This window comes from Phascolarctos cinereus, unplaced genomic scaffold (genome assembly GCF_003287225.1).
Source record: "Phascolarctos cinereus isolate Bilbo 61053 unplaced genomic scaffold, phaCin_HiC Scaffold_726;HRSCAF=1367, whole genome shotgun sequence".
In the NCBI taxonomy this organism is placed as follows: domain Eukaryota; kingdom Metazoa; phylum Chordata; class Mammalia; order Diprotodontia; family Phascolarctidae; genus Phascolarctos; species Phascolarctos cinereus.
Window position 1 is genome coordinate 348,116,526 of NW_027556098.1, and position 18,120 is coordinate 348,134,645.

At 42.9% G+C, this 18,120-nt stretch overlaps 1 protein-coding gene across 2 annotated transcripts; it reads left to right on the forward strand.

The window, feature by feature from the left end:
* Positions 1-461: 461 nt before the first annotated feature.
* Positions 462-16,552, forward strand: ART1 (ADP-ribosyltransferase 1). Of its 2 annotated transcripts, none has more exons than XM_020967918.2 (6): positions 462-576; positions 1,537-1,588; positions 5,374-5,501; positions 5,797-6,568; positions 8,092-8,133; positions 11,834-16,552. In XM_020967918.2, the coding sequence occupies exons 3-6, from the start codon at positions 5,439-5,441 to the stop codon at positions 11,935-11,937; spliced, it is 981 nt and encodes a 326-aa protein (XP_020823577.1). In that variant the 5' UTR covers positions 462-576; positions 1,537-1,588; positions 5,374-5,438; the 3' UTR covers positions 11,938-16,552. The 2 variants fall into 2 exon arrangements, with proteins under 2 accessions (XP_020823577.1, XP_020823579.1); XM_020967920.2 differs by having other exon boundaries at positions 11,837-16,552.
* The last annotated feature ends 1,568 nt before the right edge of the window (positions 16,553-18,120 follow it).

Genomic DNA, 18,120 nt, shown 5'->3' on the forward strand with positions numbered 1-18,120 from the left:
AAAAAGAAAAAAGGAAGGAGAATGGAGTTTGCAAACTCTAGAGCAGCATGCTGTAAATTAGAGTCTTGTTTTCTTCTGGCCCACTGCCTGATATCTTTTTAATCCTCCATTAGATTTTCTTTAACTAGTCTTTCTGATTTCTTTTCAGTCTTCTTCCTAATTTATTTTCATTCCACGGGCTGATTTCCTTCTAGATTTCTTTCCAGCCTTCTACCTGACTTCTTTTTAGACCTCTTATTACTCTATTTAGTCCTTTGCCTGATTTTTTTTTCAGTCTCCTATCCAATTTATTTTTATCTCAGACACTTGTATGCCTAACTCTCCATTCTGCAACCAAGAAAACATGCCAGGGAGGGGCAGACTCAGGGCCAAATTGGGGCCTGGGCAGGAAGGAGCCCATCCAGAAATAGAAAGCAGAGGAGGGGGAGATTGAGTTTCCAAGCATTTGTAGGGAAGGGGAGAAAGGGGAGGAGAAAAGAGAGAAGAGGGGTTCTTATATAAAAAAACTCCTCCTCCCCCTGGGCCTGGAGCCCTGGAGCCCAGTATCTGCCTTCCCCTCCCCTTGAAGGGGATCAGGTAAGGGGTGCAAATTTCTGTACTGAGAGGGAGGGTGGTGAAGGCTAGAAGAGTTACTAGGGAGAGGCTCTTCAGGGCTGACAGGGGTGGGGGAATATGAGAGAAAGACACAGAGAGAGAGAGAGAGAGAGAGAGAGAGAGAGAGAGAGAGAGAGAGAGAGAGAGAGAGAGAGAGAGAGAGAGATGCAGAGAGATACAGAGACGGAGAAAGAAGAATCAGAGATCTCCAAGATCTTAGACATCCCAAACCTCTCATTTTATAGAGGAATGTGAGACCAAAGAAGGGGAAGGGGCTTGTTAAAAGTCACCAATAAGTTAGTAGTGGAGCCAAGACTAAAATCCATGTCTTCTGTCCATGACTCCTGGTTCTAACACAACAGAAAAATAGGAAGTTTGGATAAAGAGGGGAATGAGGCTGGAAAGTCAGGTTACAGAAAGGGACACTTCCTAGGTCTATACTGCAGCACAGTTGTGAGAAGAGGGGGGATGGACCAAGGTTAATCAAATCTTTGTTCTCTCCCCTAGGGTGTGAATTCCAGGCCAGGGGGGAGGGCAGGACAGGGCTGGGGCTAGGACTGGTCTTGGGCCTTCTACTTTTGAAGCTATGTACACTAAGAAATATGGCATCAGGCAATAAACCCTCTTTCCCCTCCCTTCCTTTTGATATCCTACTCAGGAGCATCATGCTTAAATTTTCTTGCTAACAAATTAGAGCTATCCAAAAGTGCAATGGGACACTTTACTTTTATTTTTTATTTTTTGCTTTAAATAGTATTTTATTTTTTCCCACAATTATATATCAAGAAAATTTTTAGCATTCATTTTTTCAAGATTTTGAGTTCCAAATTTTTCTCTCTCCCTCCCTCCCTCCCTCTCCTCCCCTCTTCTGAAAATGGTAAGCAGTTTGATATAGTTTATACATATACTATCATGTAAAACATATTTCCATATTCATTATAGTTGTGGAAGAAGAAACAGATCAAAAGGGGGAAAAACCAGGAGAAAGAACAAAGTAAGTGAAAAAAGTATGCTTCAATCTGCATTTAAATCCCTCAGTCCTTTTTCTAGATGTGGATAGCATTTTCCTTTGTGAGTCCTTTATACTTATCTTGGATCATTGTGTTGCTGAGAAAAGCTGAGTCATTCATAGTTGATCATCACATGATGTTGCTGATACTGTATACAGTGTTTTCCTGGTTCTGCTCATTTCACTTGCATCAGTTTGTGTAAGTCCAGCTTTTTCTGAAATGTGCAATGGGGCACTTTGGAAGACGATGGGATCCCCATCATTGGGAGCCTTTAAGCATAGGCTGGGTGGCCACTTGTTGGAAAGGAAAGGATTACTGTTCAAATATGGATTTAACTAGATATCCTCTGAGAGCCCATCCAAGTATGACACAATGTGAGAGTCAGATTCATTGATGTTTCAGAGGAAAACTCTAGGATACAAATCTCCTAATATCTTGCTAGGATAGGGAGAAAAGGAAGTCATCCTGGACCATGATCTGAAACTTTTTCTTCACTCGTACAGCTTACCATTCCCATTTTGGTGTCAATATTCAATAAATATTTATTAAGTACCTTCTATGTACGAGGCACTATGCTAGTCACAGTAGATACAAAGAAAGACAAAAGATAATCCCTGCTTTCAAGAAAATCATAGTCTAATGAGGGAAACAACAATCAATCAATATGCATTTTTTTAAAGGCAATTGGGGTTAAGTGACTTGCCCAGAGTCATACAGCTAGTGAGTGTTATGTGTCTGATCAACATGCATTTATTAAGCCCCTACTATGTGCCAGGCACTGTGCTAAACTCTGGGGATATAAAATGAGGTAAAAGGCAATCCCTGCCCTCCAGAAGCTTACAATTAATGTCTAATGGACAACATACAAACAAGCTATATACAGGATAAATGGGAGATAATCAACAGAGGGAAGGCACAAGCATTAAGGGGCTTCCTGTAGAAGGTGGGATTTTAGCTGGGCCTTGAAGGTAGGAGCCAGAAATGAGAAGGGAGAATGTTCCAGGAATAGGGAATAGCCATTGAAAAAGCGCGGAGTCAAAGAGGAAGTGCCCTATGTCTGGATTCCACCTGGTCTGTAGCTGAAAAGAACCCAGTGTTTGAAATCAAAAGCCCTTAGTTTGAATCCCAGCTCTGAAATTTACTAGATAGGTGACCTTGGACAAGTTATTTCCATTCTCTAAGCCTCAGTTTACACATCTGTAAAGTGGGAGAGAATACCACTTGTTTTCTCTACTTCACAGGTGCAAGATGAGAAAATTTTAAAACCTTAAGAGATTATATATATATAGATAGATAGATAGATAGATAGATAGATAGATTATTTCCTATATCACTGGGTTGTAAGGAATAGATGAAATAATTTATATGATATTGTATTTTCTCATTTCAACGGATCAGATCTATGTTCTCATCAATATGAGTATTCTCTCCATTGGTTCAGGTTGCAACCCATTTGTACATTCTCATCTTAGGTTCTCCACAGAAGATTTACCTAATGTGATGGAGGTTTTCCTTTTTAGGTCTTTTTTCATTTTGTAGGCATTGAGTCATCCATATATAATTGATAATATAATCATAATATAAGATATTAAGATATGTATAGAAGATTACTTGTTATGTGCCAAGGTGCTATGCTAAGAGTATTTTATTATTAGCTTATTTGATCCTTACAACAACCCTGTGAGGTAGGTATTATTATCATCCCTACTTTACAGATGAGAAAACTGAGGCAGACAGAAATGAAGTGAGTTGCCTAAGGTCACACAGCTCATAAATGTTGGAGACTGGATTTGAAATCAGGTCTTCCTGACTCCAGGCCAAGCACTCCCTGCACCACCTAGCTGCCCCCAGGTAGGTGTTTGACCATAGAAAAACATCTGTGAAAAGTTTCCTGTTCCCATCTCATATTTTTATCAGGGATGCCTCTGATAGATCATTCTTGTAAGGACTTAAAGCTGAGATGGTAGGTGCATGGATCAATAGTTACTACTAATGTTTTCTTAATCATCTTTTTTTGGGGGGCGAGGGGTATTAATCTCCTCTGTTACTTTTACCATTCTTTTAGCATCTTTCACTCCCTGAGATCTTTTGTCAAATGATCCTTGAATGCTTTCAAAACTGTCACCTCCAGTATGGACTTCCTCATGTATGTATCTAGTCTAATGTAGCTGATCTTCTAGAGCACCTAGGTTGTCCAGTGGGTAGAGCACCAGGCCTGGAATCAGGAAGACCTGAGTTCAAATCTGGCCTCAAACACTTACTAGCTGTGTGACCCTAGGGAAGTCACTGTTTGCCTCAGCTCTGTCATCTGTAAAATAAGCTGGAGAAGGAAATGGCAAACCACCCTAATATCTTTGCCAAGAAAACCCCAGATGGGGTCACAAAGAGTCAGACAAGGCTGAAAAAAGAGCTGATCTTCTAGACTTGGTCTCTTTGAGTGCCACTTTTACTCGTAGGCATAGCACAGTCAGGTCAACAAGCATTATTTAAGCACCTGACTACTGCTAAATCCAGGAAGGACCCTGGATAACAACAATAATAATAATAGCTAGCATTTATATAGTATTTTAATATATAAAATCTGTTTTATATATGTATTATGTGCATATATATATGTGTGTATATATATTATATATGTATATATAGTATGTACAATCTGTTATATATTATCTGATTTGATACTGCAGCAACTCATTGTGTGCCCTGCCCAGGGTCACACAGCTGGTAAGTGTCTGAAGCAGGATTTTCACTTAGGTCTTCCTGAGTCCCAGTCGACCACTCTATCCACTATGCAACTTAACTTCATGCCCTCTAAATGGTTCTAGTCCAGCTGCAGAGTAACCGTGTTACTCCCTCCCTCAGAAATCTTCCTGTCTACAGGATAAAATACAGGTTCCCCAGCCTGCTATTCAAAGATCTCTGTACTCTGGTTCCAATTTGCTTTTACGTTCTTTATTTCCCAATATCTCCCTTCACTCATTCCCCATTCCAATCAAATGAGACCATTAGCTACTGTCTAATCTCACCTTTTCAAAGCTGCTCTCCTTTATTTCTTCCTCTCTGCCTTCTGTAGACCTAGCTCAAGAGCCACAAGCCCTCCCTAAGGGGGACCTGACCCCCTCCCTCTTTACATTTCTTCAGAGTACTTTGTCTCCCTCCTCTCATTCTACAACCCAGCCCTCATCAGACTAGAAGCTTCTTCAGGTCAGGGACTGGTTTTTGTTTTTGTTTTTTCCTCTCTCTGCATCTCCAGCATTGAGCACAAGGACTTTGAGGATGGTAGAGATAGGGACAGTGTGATTTCCTTGACATAGGGAACTCCTATACAAGGAAATTCCTTTCACCAGTTCAGGTTGGCGTATTCTCTGCAATTTATCATCTAAGAGGGCTGCCTGGAGCACCGGGAATTGTTTGTGTCAGATGTGGGATTTGAACCCGGATCTTCCTGGATCTGAGGCTGTCAGTGATGGTTGAATTGAGGGAGGATGGGTCAGTAGCTGGAAGGACAGTCAGGTACAATGGAAAGGCTGAGGGCTGGGGAGTCAGAGGACCTGGTTTGGAATCCTGGCTCTTGTATTTACCACCTGCAGGATCTTGGTCAAATCATTTAAACTTACTGGACCTCAGCTTCCTCATCTGTAAAATAAAAAGGTGGGACTAGATGGCATAGATGGTCCTTTCCAGATCTAAATCTATGATTCTATGAGGAGGGAAAATATGAACTTTCAGGTCCAGTTTCTTTCTCTTTCTTCCTCTTCTTTCCCTCTAGGTCCTCCCAGCTCTGACCTCTCAGGTCAGACTTAGGGCTCTCAGGGACAGACAGACTGAGGGACAATGCAGGCCTACACGGTCATGTCCCTGCTGCTGGCAGCCTTTCTTCTAGTGGAAAGCCCAAAGGTATGTGTGTGCCTCTGTCCCCATCTGAGATAGAAGAAGAGAAAGTTGTCCCTTGTCCTCAGGTGGGCCCCCTTCTAAGGGGAGGGGCACAGTCTCTGTCTTCAGGGAGTCCTCAGTCTGAAAAGAATACAACGCCCCTGTCTTCCAAGAGCTTCTGGTCGGATGCTCTCAGCCCCTAATCCCTTTGAGTTGTGCTTTTTGACCTTAGCTGTCCTGGAGACGGGTTATGGCTCTGGGGCCATGGAGGTGAAGACTGGACTGGGGCTGAAATAACGTGATACTTTCTCCTTTGCAGGCCTGGAGCCACCAGGTCTCCCGCCGTGACCTCTTCTCACGAGAGTCCCCCCTGGACATGGCACCAGCCTCCTTTGACGATCAGTATGCAGGTTGTGCAGCAGCCATGGAGGCAGCCCTCCCTGACCTCAACCGCACTGAGTTCAACGCAAGCCCAGTCTATGCTGAGGCCTGGAAATCAGCAGCTGCCCGTTGGCAGGAGCGCCGGGACTGGGAGCTAAAGGGGACCCCTACCTCTCGACGGCTGCCACCACCGGGCTTCAGGGACGAACATGCCGTGGCCCTCCTGGCCTACACTGCCAATAGCCCTCTGCACCGAGAGTTCAATGCAGCGGTGAGAGAGGCTGGCAGATCCCGGGCCTATTACCTCCGATATTTTCCTTTTAAGACACTTCACTTCCTGCTCACAGAGGCCCTGAGACTGCTGGGCTCGGGGCAGCAGCCCAGGTGCCATCAGGTCTACCGGGGCATACATGGGGTCCGCTTCCGGCCTGTGGGGCCAGGGGCCACTGTTCGCCTAGGAGCCTTTGCCTCAGCTTCCCTTATGGATGCTGCTGCCCATCAGTTTGGAGAAGACACCTTCTTTGGCATCTGGACTTGCCAGGGGGTAGTTATTAAGGGCTATTCCTTCTTCCCCGGGGAGGAGGAAGTGCTGATTCCTCCCTATGAGACTTTCCTTGTGGTCAATGCCTCGATGCCGGCTCAAGGTCCAGTCCGCATCTACCTCAAAGCCCGGGACAAAGCCAGCACCTTTAACTGCGAGTATATCAAAGGTAATACAGCCCTCACCCTCCAGGAGCCCCAAGGCTGAGAGAAGAAACATGACCCCTGCCTTAGGGATCCCTTGGCTTGAAGGGGAGGCACGGCCCTTGCCTTGACCAGACCAGGTATACATAGTGTACATTGATAATTTTCTCCAGTCTGGGTCACCTCACCTGTGTCAGTCTGGGCTTCTGTCCAAAGCCTCAGGTCTCTTAATGCCCTACCCCCGTCCCCTGGAAGTCTTCTACTTGGCAGGGCCCTGTCTTGGTGTCCCCAGGACAGTTCTCCTCCAGTAAAACTCCTGTACTTGGGTTAAAAAAAAAATCAATCACTCAGAGGTAATAGAGGGACAGGAATTCCTGTGAAAAAGATCTAATTAATTATATGATCACTATGAGTCATGAAGGAGGCAGCTGGGTGGCTCAGTAGAGAGAGCGCTGGGCCTGGAGTTGGGAAGACCTGAGTTCAAATCCAGCCTTGGACCCCTATTAGCTATGTGACCCTGGGCAAGTCACTTGCCCTCTGTTTGCCTTAATCCACTGGAGAAGGAAATGGCAAACCACTCCTGTATCCTTGCCAAGAAAATCCTGTGAACAGCAGAGGTCACCATGACCATGGGGTCACCAAGAGAGTCAGACACAACTGAACAGCAGCATCAGCATGCATCATCAATGAGGTGGGTTAGCTAACAAAGCTAATGCAGTCTGAGATTGAGCAGAGAGAGGCGTTGCTGTCCAAAATCCGGGACGTGAAAGCCATGCTGTCCTCCGGCCTGCTCAGATCACATCCACAGGACGGATTTTCAGAAAGACATGATAATAACAGCTAGCTCTTACATAGCACTTTGAGGCTCGCAAAGCACATTACAAGTGACCTCATTTTATCCTCAATAACCCTAGGAGGTAGGTGCCATTATTATCTCCATTTTATAGATAAGGAAACTGAGGCTAAGAGATATTAAGTGACTTGCCCAGGATCCTACGGGAAGGAAGGAAGGAATTTTGTTAAGTACCTACTCTCTTCTAGGCACTTACAAATATCTTATTTGATCTTAACAACAACCATGGGAGGTAGGTGCTATCATTATCCCCATTTTACAGTTGAGGAAACTGAGGCAGACACAGGTCAAGTGACTTGCCCAGGGTTATATAGCTAGTAAGTGTCTGAGGCTGGATTTGAACTCAGGTCTTCCTGAATTTCAGGCCCAGCAGTCTATCCACTAGCTGCCTATCCCGTAGCTGTCCTGCTTGGCCCTAGAGAGTAGAACAAGGAGCAATAGAGTGGAAATTGATGAGGGGCAGGTTTAATTAAGAAATTAAAGAAATGCTTCCTAACAATGAAAGCTTTCTGGAGGTGGCATGGGCTGCCTCAGGATAGATGAGCATCCTTCCCTTTACTGTAAGTCTGCAAGGGAAGACAGGATGACCACCAGCTAAGGGTGTTGTAACAGATCAGCTCCAGGCAGCCTCTGAGATTGCTTCCCACTCTGAGAACCCAGGATTCTCTCCATTCTCACTGTGTTATTCTTTTCCAGACAAGCAGTGCACTTCAGGACGCTGCAAACAAAATAATTCAGGTAAGATAAGCCAGATAAGTCATTATAAGGGAAAAATGATTATTCCCTGGGAACCTGCGGGTCGGGATAAGCAGTGGGCAGCTAAAGAGAGTACCAATAGTTCTATTTTCTAGCCAAGTTACTGTCTCTTGTTCATGTATGACCTTGGATAGATCCTTCTAAGTCTCAGTTTCTTTATATTGGGGATGAGTGAAATGGAATCTACTCAGTGCCTACCCTAGAATAAACAAATCTGGGGAAACTCCCAGGGGGAGAGAAGAGTGTTGTGTCAGAAAGAGCCCTGGCCTGGGATTTAGGAGATCCAAATTTGTATCTTCATTATGCCACTAACTTGCTGTGTGACCTTGAGACCTCCCTTCTCTGGGCCCCAGCTTCTCCATCTGTAAAATGGGAAGGTTGGTCTCAGTTCTCAAAGATCCCTTCTAGCTGTAACATTCCACTTCTAGGATCCCTCCAGCTCTAAGGTTCAATGTTCTAAGGTTCCTTTCACCTCTGACATTCTATTTCTTTTCTGTGTACCTATGGCAATTAGCTCTTCTTTTCTCCCTACTTACTTCCCAGACCCTCAGAACCCTGTTCTCTGAGTAGGAAAGACATTGTCTTTGGAAGGAAAGAAAGAAGAAAATAAATATTTATTAAGTACCTACTATGTGCCAGGCACTATGCCAAATGCCTTGTGAATATTATTTCATTTGATCCCACAACAACTCTGTGAAGTAAATGCTATCATTATCCCTATTTTACAACTGAGAAAATTGAGGCATACAAAGGTTAAGTGATTTGCCCAAGGTTGCATAGCTAATATGTTTCTGAGACCAGATTGGAACTGAGGTATTCCTGACTCCAGACCCAGTGCTCTATCTACTGCTCTGCCTAGCTGCCTCTTTGGCAGCTGTCTTCCTATGCCCAGTCAATCTTGACATCCTGTTCCTCTTTTCTCCTCAAAGTCTCCCGTGATTGTCTACCCCCCATTCCACTTGATCAATCCAGTAATGGACAAGCATTTATTAAGGACCTTGCATGTGCCAGGGACTGTGCTGGGTGTGGGGATTAGGAAGACAGAATCGAAACAACTTTTGCCCTTAGGAAGCTTACATTCTAACCGGGGAAGTCATGGGCACACATATAATTATAGACAGCACACACACGAAACAGAAGCAAGGTACCCTCAGACGGGACAAGGCCCTAGTTGCCCAGGATTCCAGGCCTCCTCCCCTCCCTGGCTGAATCAGTCTCCTCTTCAGCCTTCCATCTTATACATCAGTAGGTCCAGAATAGGCATCCTACAGCCCAGCTCCCTTCCCCACTGAGGAGCCTATCATTATTCCACTTGGTTCCCCCCTCTAAAAGTGTCCTCAGCCTAAACAGTCTGGTGTCAGCCTCCTGCATCAGCTCCATCTTCCTTCCCTACTCCCCTAGACTTTCCTCCCATCCCCAACAAAGTGCAGGATTCACCATCCCCCTGAATACATCCTCACTGTTCACATAAGCCTTTTCCTCCTCTTGAAAGGCACTTACCTATCACTAACAACTATTGAAACCTTATCCATCCTTCAAGGGCCACCCCTTGTCTGGAAGTCTTCTTTGCTTACCACTCCCTCAGGTCCTCTCTAATCCCTCAGTTCACAGCACTTTGTTGGGGCCCCTTCTATGGCCTAGGACATACCCTGCCTGGCACTATAGACATGGATGTCCCTCTTGTCACACCCTTGCTAGACCGAACCCTGGGCAGGGCCTTGATTTTCTTCATCAGCCTCTTCTATAGACCTGAGCACATGCATGGCCCAGTCAATAGCAGGTATTTAATAAATGATGGTTAATCAAATGAAGATCACAGGATCATAGATTTGGATCTGAGAAGGGCCTAGGAGGCCATCTAGTCCAACCCTCTCATTTTACAAATAAGGAAACTGAGGCACAGATAAGTTAAGCTACTATCCAAGGTAGCAGTAAGGCATAGAGATACAATTCAACTTTGCTTAATTCATCAGTCATTAAACATCTACTGTGTACAAAGTCATATGTTTAATACTGAGGCAGATAGAAAATTTGGATATCTTAGTTCTTTTCTAATGGAGCTGGTGGGGAGGAAAGGGAGGGTTGCTGGTAGGAGCAGGAGAAAGTTAGGTTAAAACACATATATAGATAATAGAAAGGGCACTGAAGAGCTGTGGATTCAAGTTCTGACTACTGCTACTTACCATGGGTACATAGAAGACGACATAATAAATCTATTACCTACCTTGTAAATGACCTAATGAAAATAAACCTTTTGCATATTTACTTAAACCTTAAGAAGCTTTAGAAATAAGAGTTCTGAGATTTTCTACGAAGGGGATTTGCATTCTGATCCCACCTCAGGCATCTCTAGCCTTTTCTATTTTATGAAAGTCTTCCACCTCCAGAACTTCTTCGATGTGCACATCCTTGAGATGTGCATGGAAAATATTATTACAGATCTCTTTTCTAGAGAGAAGGAAACTGAGGCCCAAATGGAGTAGCAACTTGCCCAGTGAACCAGTGGTGGAGTCCAGATTTGTGCTCAGGTCTTTGGGTGCCCCAGGCCATGACACTTTCCTTTCCTGGCTCCCTCTTAATGCCTTAGCCCAAAGCAAGCACAAAGAAGTGGTGGATTTTCAGGTATTGGGACAGCCCAGCCCGGGAAAGACCAGTATGGGTCCAGACTAGTGACATTAATGAGCGCCTCCTCCTTCCTCATCTCAAGTGTTCTTGTAGGCTGGAGAGGCCAAGGGGAAGGAAAATGCAGCTCAGAACAGATTAGGAAAGTGAGGCCCTGTGAGGTGGGGACAGAACTGTCTGAGGTAACACATTGAATCTACTAGTGGTAGAACTCAGACTAGAACCAGGGTGAAGGAAGGAGCTGGTAGTCTCTGGATATTGTGGGATTCTTCTAGATACAGCACTGAATCTATGGTTCCCTCCTTAGGCCCATGGATCACTCGGCCTGCACACACATCTCCCACCCCTCAGTTGAAGGATGACAGATCCCTGTGAAGGCAGGGGTCTGGAACTAGGGATTTTAAATGCCTTGGCTTTGAAGGGAGGCTGGGAGTGTCACTTTTTCTATTTTTACCTGCTGTCTCACTGGTTTTTTTTTTCTTAATCTATCACTGTCTCTGCATCTGTCTCTTTCCTTCTCTCAAACTGTCTGTCTTTGCAATGAGTCTTCCTCTCCATCTCATTTTACTTCTTTATCTGCCTCTCTCCATCTCTGCTATCCTTTCCCCATCCCTCTCACTCCCTCCATCTATCTCTGCCTCATTTTGTCAATCTCTCCCTCTTTATGTCTTACTCCATCTTTTCTCTCTGCTTCTCTTTTTGTTGGCATGTTTTTGTCTCTGTCTTTCTTTCAATCCAACTCTGCATGTCCCATTCTTGTTTCTGCCTCACTTGGTCTCTCATTCTCTCTGTCTCTCTTCTGTTTCACTCTGTCCTTATCTCTGTTTTCTTCTCTGTCTGTCTTTTTGTATCTGACTACCTTACTCTATCTTACATTCTGTTCCTCTTTTTCTCTGTGCCTCTATGTAATGGGCTCTCTTTCTCTTTCTGTCCCTGCCTGTCTTGTTTTGTCTTTGTGCGTCTTTCTCCATCTTTCTCTTTGTTTGTTTCTATATCTTCTCTCTTCTTACCTCTGTGTCTCTTTTCTCTCTGTGTCCCTGGTCCTTCTTTCTCTTGGCAGCAGCAGTAATGAGAATGGAGCCCTTCTCCCCATCCCAGCAACTCCTGCCTCTGCTCTGGCTCCTCACGATGTTGATATCTCTTGACCCCCTAAGTCTCCTCTGACTACTGTCTAGCCTCATTGATACTCTTCAGCTCAGGGTATATGAGCTCAATGCATACATGACAGATGTGTGTGAGTCAAGACAGAGCTGAAAGATGTACCTGGCCTGATATCTTGGCACCTCAGTACAGAGCAGTGGTGGAGACTGAAATAGCCATAAAAGTTCAAAATTTTGGGAGGCTGAATTAAGACAGTCAACGTTCCTGTATTTGGCCTCGACGCTGACTCATCACGGGACCCAGAAGGTTGGAGACCACAATCAGCTGGAACTTCCCCTGTCTTACAGCTAGCAAACTTTCATCTGCTGCTCCTATACTCCCTCTGATGTTGAGGTGAAAACCGCTTTTCTTTGCTTCTCTGTTCATGAGCTCGTACCCGTACACAGCAATGCCTCACCCCTAGCCCCCTTCCTAGCCTCTTCCGCTCTCCTCCTTACCCATGCCCTCTGGAACCCTCACTGTATCATTAACAAATTCCCCTTTACCCCAGATCTTTCCTCTCATACTTTATCTCCTTGAGCTAAGGAAAACCTGGCTCTATTTGGAAGATACTATATCCCTAGATAACCTCCCTACTCCACCATTGCTAGGTGTTCCTTCTCTTATGTCACCGGGTGACACTGGATCTCGATCCAGAAAGAGTTGACATATATACTCTTGCTCCTCAATGTCACTTCTAGATTTCTCTCTATTATTGTCATTCAGGAACAGCTCCTCCTTTGAGGCTCATCCCATCTATCTATAGCACCCATTTGAGATCCTTAATACTCTTTGATACTCTCTCATTACTCCCTCAAGGACTCGGTTATCCATCTTCAAATTTTCCTCTTCATTCCTACCCTGCCTTCATGCCTGGGGCCTCCCAGTTCTTCAAACTTCCTGATTCCCATCACCTGCATCTTCAATTCACTTCAACCACACACAGGAGGTGGTCTCATACCTTAGCTTTCCCCATCACCCCAAAATTATTCTACTTCTATGATCTTGAAGTATGAAATGCCCCTCCCTGAAAACAATATTTTATTCTTCCTTCTGTGTCTCACTCCTAAACCTATTCTTTGCCCTTACCTGAATCTTCAGTTGCTCAGTTCCTCCAATTTGTCTCCTGACAGGGACTCGGTTTTTGTTCTTTCACAGTCTTGACCCTATATGTAACTCAGAGAGGTCTGAGAGCTCCTAGATCATACCCACAGAGGATATGCACTATCTTCCACCCTTGAATCCATTGCCCTCTTGTCTTTTTGCTGTTTGCTCATGTCCCTCTGATCCTGAACTCTGGATCACCACTACCACCACTGATTTTTTCTGTGATCCAACTGCTAAGCTGCTGAAAGCCATTGGAAGAAAGCCATTTGGTCCATCACAAATTCATGCTGTCTCATCTTAGCTGGGCTCCCACTACTGCATGACAATCCTTTTGTGCCTCCCTATCCCCTATTTTATTCTTCTCTTCACACATTAACTATTCTAAATATTTTCTTCTTTTTTTAAGCTTCCAGTGCTATCTCTTTCCTCATTCACTCATGGCAGTCAATTTTATCTCCTTCTTTACTGAAGTAATAGTAACAATCCCCCCTCCATGCCAGCCCTATCAGGGATAGGGCTCCTACTCCCTCCCTTTCTACCAAAGAGCCCCCCGCTTTAGCTCTGGATTCTGGCACATAAGTGGGATACAATGCTGGAAGAGCCTGACCAACAGAATCAGAGATCATCTCTTGACTCCCACTCTAGAGTCCCAGGAAGAATCATTTAAAGCTTAGGTTTGTCTCATGTCTAGTGTCTCCCCAGAAGGCAAGACTAGAAAGGTACTCAACATACAATGTAAATCAGGTACAGGACTGCTATTTATTTCCTCCACACAAAAGAAATTCTTAGGTAGGCACATTGACAAGACTTAAACAAACAGCAAAAATAACTCATAACTACTGTTAGTCTCTCATTGAGGCTAGTGCTTAAAACATTAAAACATGAAGCACTTTGTGGGATTGCTTAATCAGCATTTCACCTTCACCTCAGCTCTGTGCTGTCCAAACAAATGTCAGGTCCAGATCTGGCAAGCCAAATGGATTGGACCCATCTTTCTGCTGCTGGTCATCTTCTTCAAAAAGTATTGGTGAGGTTGCTGGTGATTCCTCCCAAAGTACAGCCACCTTTGATTGAGGACCCAGGAGCTTCTAACCTCTTTAATTTACAAGGCTGCCTTCAAGGCTAGAAATGTCTATCCTGGGATTACCACTAAGATACCTATACTCAAGAATAAACAAAACAGAAAAGGCAACCCAAGATGTTTCACCAACACAGCTTATACCATCCTCCATGTATTCCCACCAGTCACCATGTTTCAAAGGTGAAGGAAGGGAAACCCCTTTCAGGGGCTCAGAATGAGGCTCTAGGGGTCCTGATATGATGAGCAGATAAGAAGAGAGAGAATGAGAGTGAGAGGAAGAGAGAGAGAGAGACAGGCAGACAGAGGGAGGGAGAGAGAGAGAGACAGAGAGAGAGAGAGAGAGAGAGAGAGAGAGAGAGAGAGAGAGAGAGAGAGAAATAGTCCCTTTGAGTACCATTGAGTGGGTCACTCTCCCTAACCTAAAAGCCAATCCTCCCTAATAGAACCTTGACACACCTTTCCCTCCTTCAGCTGTCATGAGGTGTAAAGATCAAGGAACAACTCAAGGTTTGCTTCGTTGTCCCAAAATGACAAGCCCTTCAGTGTTGAACCACATGTTTCTCTGGAAGTGGCCAGGGTTCAGGTTCACCATTCCATGACATGTTCTAGCCAGAGCACAATAGGGAGCCTACTATTCACATCTCATTACACAGAGAAAATTGAGGCCATCTTTCATAAGCATTCTCATCTCCATTATTTCCCCGCTCCAAGTTCTTCTGCATTATCCCTCATCTTTTTTGTTCTAGTCACTGAAAAAGGGGTGTCCTTTCTCCTTGTCAAGGCTAAACATTTTACTGGTGCCTTTTGTTCCATCCTCCCCCATCTCTTCCAGGAGGTTATCATTCCTTTTCTTTTCTCATCTTTAACCTTTCTCTAACTACTGATTCCTTTCTTGATGTCTAAAAACACATCCAGGTATCTCCTATCCTTAAAATCTTAATCAACTCTATCAACCTCTCAAGCTATATTTCTCTCTCTGTGTCTCTCTCTCACTCTCTCTCTTTCCTCTAAACTCCTAAAAAGAGTATGAATAGAAGTTATAAATATTTATTGTCTCCATTCACTCATCCCTCACTCTCTTCTTACTTTCTTGGAATCTGGTTTCTGTCCCTTTTGGTCTTGAACTTTCTTTAGCTTTTGATACTGTTGACCAACCCCTTTTCCTCTATAGTCTGCTTCTGTAGGTTTTCCTGCCACAGATCTCTTGGTCTCCTCACTGATCACTCCCTCCTAGTGTCTTTTGGAATCATCATCCACTTCCTATCCTCCAATTGTGGTGCAATTCCCTCCCTTCCCTCATGGTGATTGCATCAGATCCTATGGGTTCAAATGTTCTGTATGCCAATAACTCCCAAAATGATGTAGTCAGCCCTCATCTCTCTCTTAGACTACAATCCTGCATACTATAATAACTTTTCCAGCTGGATATTTCTAGCTAGATTATCTCTACCTGAAACTCAACATGTCCAATGGGAACTCATCATCTTCCCTCCCCTCATCAAATTTCCCTTTTTGTCTTAATAACACTACCCTCCTCATCACCCAGGTTTATATCTTCAGAGTCATCCTTGACACTTTCCTCTCCCTCATTCCTCATGATCAGTTTGCAAGTGTTGTTGATTCTACTTCATGACATCTTTCACTTCTGTTTCCTTCTTTCTATTTACATAGCCATCATCTTGATTTAGGTAGGCTCTCATCCCTCTCTCACTGATCATTGTAATATCCTTGTTAATTGCTCTTCCTGCTTCCAGTCTCTCCTCTCCACTCCATCTGCCATAATAATATTCCTGAGGAACGGGCCTGACTGTGCAACTTTACTATTCACACAGTAGCTTCTTATGGCCTCTAGGATAAAGTGAAAATTTCTTAACTTAGTATTTATTTATTTGTTTTTTGGTGAGGCAATTGGGGTTAAGTGACTTGCTTAGGGTCACACAGCTAGCAACTGTTAAGTGTCTGAGGCTGGATTTGAACTCAGGTCCTCCTGACTCCAAGGCCACAGCTCTATTCACTGTGCCACCTAGCTGCCCCTTAACTTAGTATTTAAAGCCCCCAATAAACTAATTCTATCCTAGCCTTTTTTTCCTTTCATGTTCCAGCCAACTGGACTACTACTAGCTGTTACCTGAACTTGACATTCCATCTCTTGCCCATTGTGTGTTCATATAAGCAATCTGCCACAGTAGAATGTACCATCTATGCATCAGAGTCCTCATCTTCCTTCAAGGTCATTCTTGGGCACCATCTGCTTCCTCTATCTTCTCCTATCCTTTGTGATCTCTCCTTCCTCAAATTACCTTTTTATTTACTCATCTATAGGTGCAGTATATCCTCTCAATAGACAGCTTCTTGAGGGCAGGAACTGTCCTATTTTTTTCTTTGTATTTTCAGCCCTTAGAAGAGTGACTTATATGGAATATATGATTAATAAATATTTGTTGAATTGAATTTATATTTGGTATTGATTTTACCTCTTTATACCCCAGACACACAGTAGGGGCATAGGTATGACAAAGAACCACCTCTTCTTTTGGAGCAAATCACAGATTTACAGGCTTTAAAACTGAATAAGGGGCATAAAAACCTCACAATACAGTGCAGAAAGGCAGAAATATTAAATGCATCCTTTTTGGATCATGATGCAATAAAAATTATATGTAATGAAAGGCCATGGAAAGATAGACTAAAAAATAATTGGAAACTAAATAATCTAATCCTAAAGAATGAATGGGTCAAACAAGAAATCATAGAAACAATCAATAACTTCATTCAAGAGAATGACAATAATGAGACAACATACCAAAACTTATGGGATGCAGTGAAAGCAGTTCTTAGGGGAAGTTTTATATCTCTAAATGCTTACATAAATAAAATAGAAAAAGAGGAGATCAATGAATTGGGCATACAACTAAAAAACTAGAAAAAGAACAAATTAAAAATCCTCAACTAAACCAAATTAGAAATACTGAAAACCAAAGGAAAAATTAATAAAATTGAAATTAAGAAAACTATTGAACTAATAAATAAAACTAAGAGCTGGTTTTATGAAAAAACAATAAAATAGATAAACCTTTGGTTAATTTAATTAAAAAAAAGAAGAAAACCAAATTACTAGTATCAAAATGAAAAGGGTGAAGCTACCACCAAGGAAGAGGAAATTAAAACAATAATTAGGAATTATTTTGCCCAACTATATGCCAACAAATTTGACAATCTTAGTGAAATGGATACATATTTACAAAAATATAAATTGCCCAGATTAACGAAGAGGAAGTAAAATACTTAAATAACCCCATCTCAGAAAAAGAAATTGAACAAGCCATTGATGAACTCCCTAGGAAAAAATCTCCAGGGCCATTTACATGGAATTCTATCAAACATTTAAAGAACAATTAATTCCAATACTATATAGACTATTTGGGAAAATAGGTGAAGAAGGAGTCTTACCAAATTCTTTTTATGATACAAATATGTTGATACCTAAACCAGGAAGAGTCAAAAGAGAAAGAAAATTATAGACAATTTCTCTAATGAATATAGATGCAAAAATTTTAAAAAAATATTAGCAATAGATTACAGCAACTTATCACAAGAATAATACACTATGACCAGGTAGGATTTATACCAGGAATGCAGGGTTGGTTCAATATTAGGAAAACTATCAGCATCATTGAGCATATCAACAACAACCAACAGAAACCACATGATCATCTCAATAGATGCAGAAAAAGCTTTTGAAAATACAACACCCATTCCTATTAAAAACACTAGAAAGCATAGGTATAAATGGAGTCTTCCTTAAAATAATAAATAGCATCTATCTAAAACCTTCAGCAAGCATTATATGTAATGGGGACAGCTAGAAGCATTTCCAATAAGATCGGGGTGAAACAAGGATGTCCATTATCACCACTGTTATTCAATATTGTACTGGAAATGTTAGCTTTAGCAATAAGAGAAGAAAAAGAAATTGAAGGCATTAGAATAGGCAAAGAAGAAACAAAGCTATCACTCTT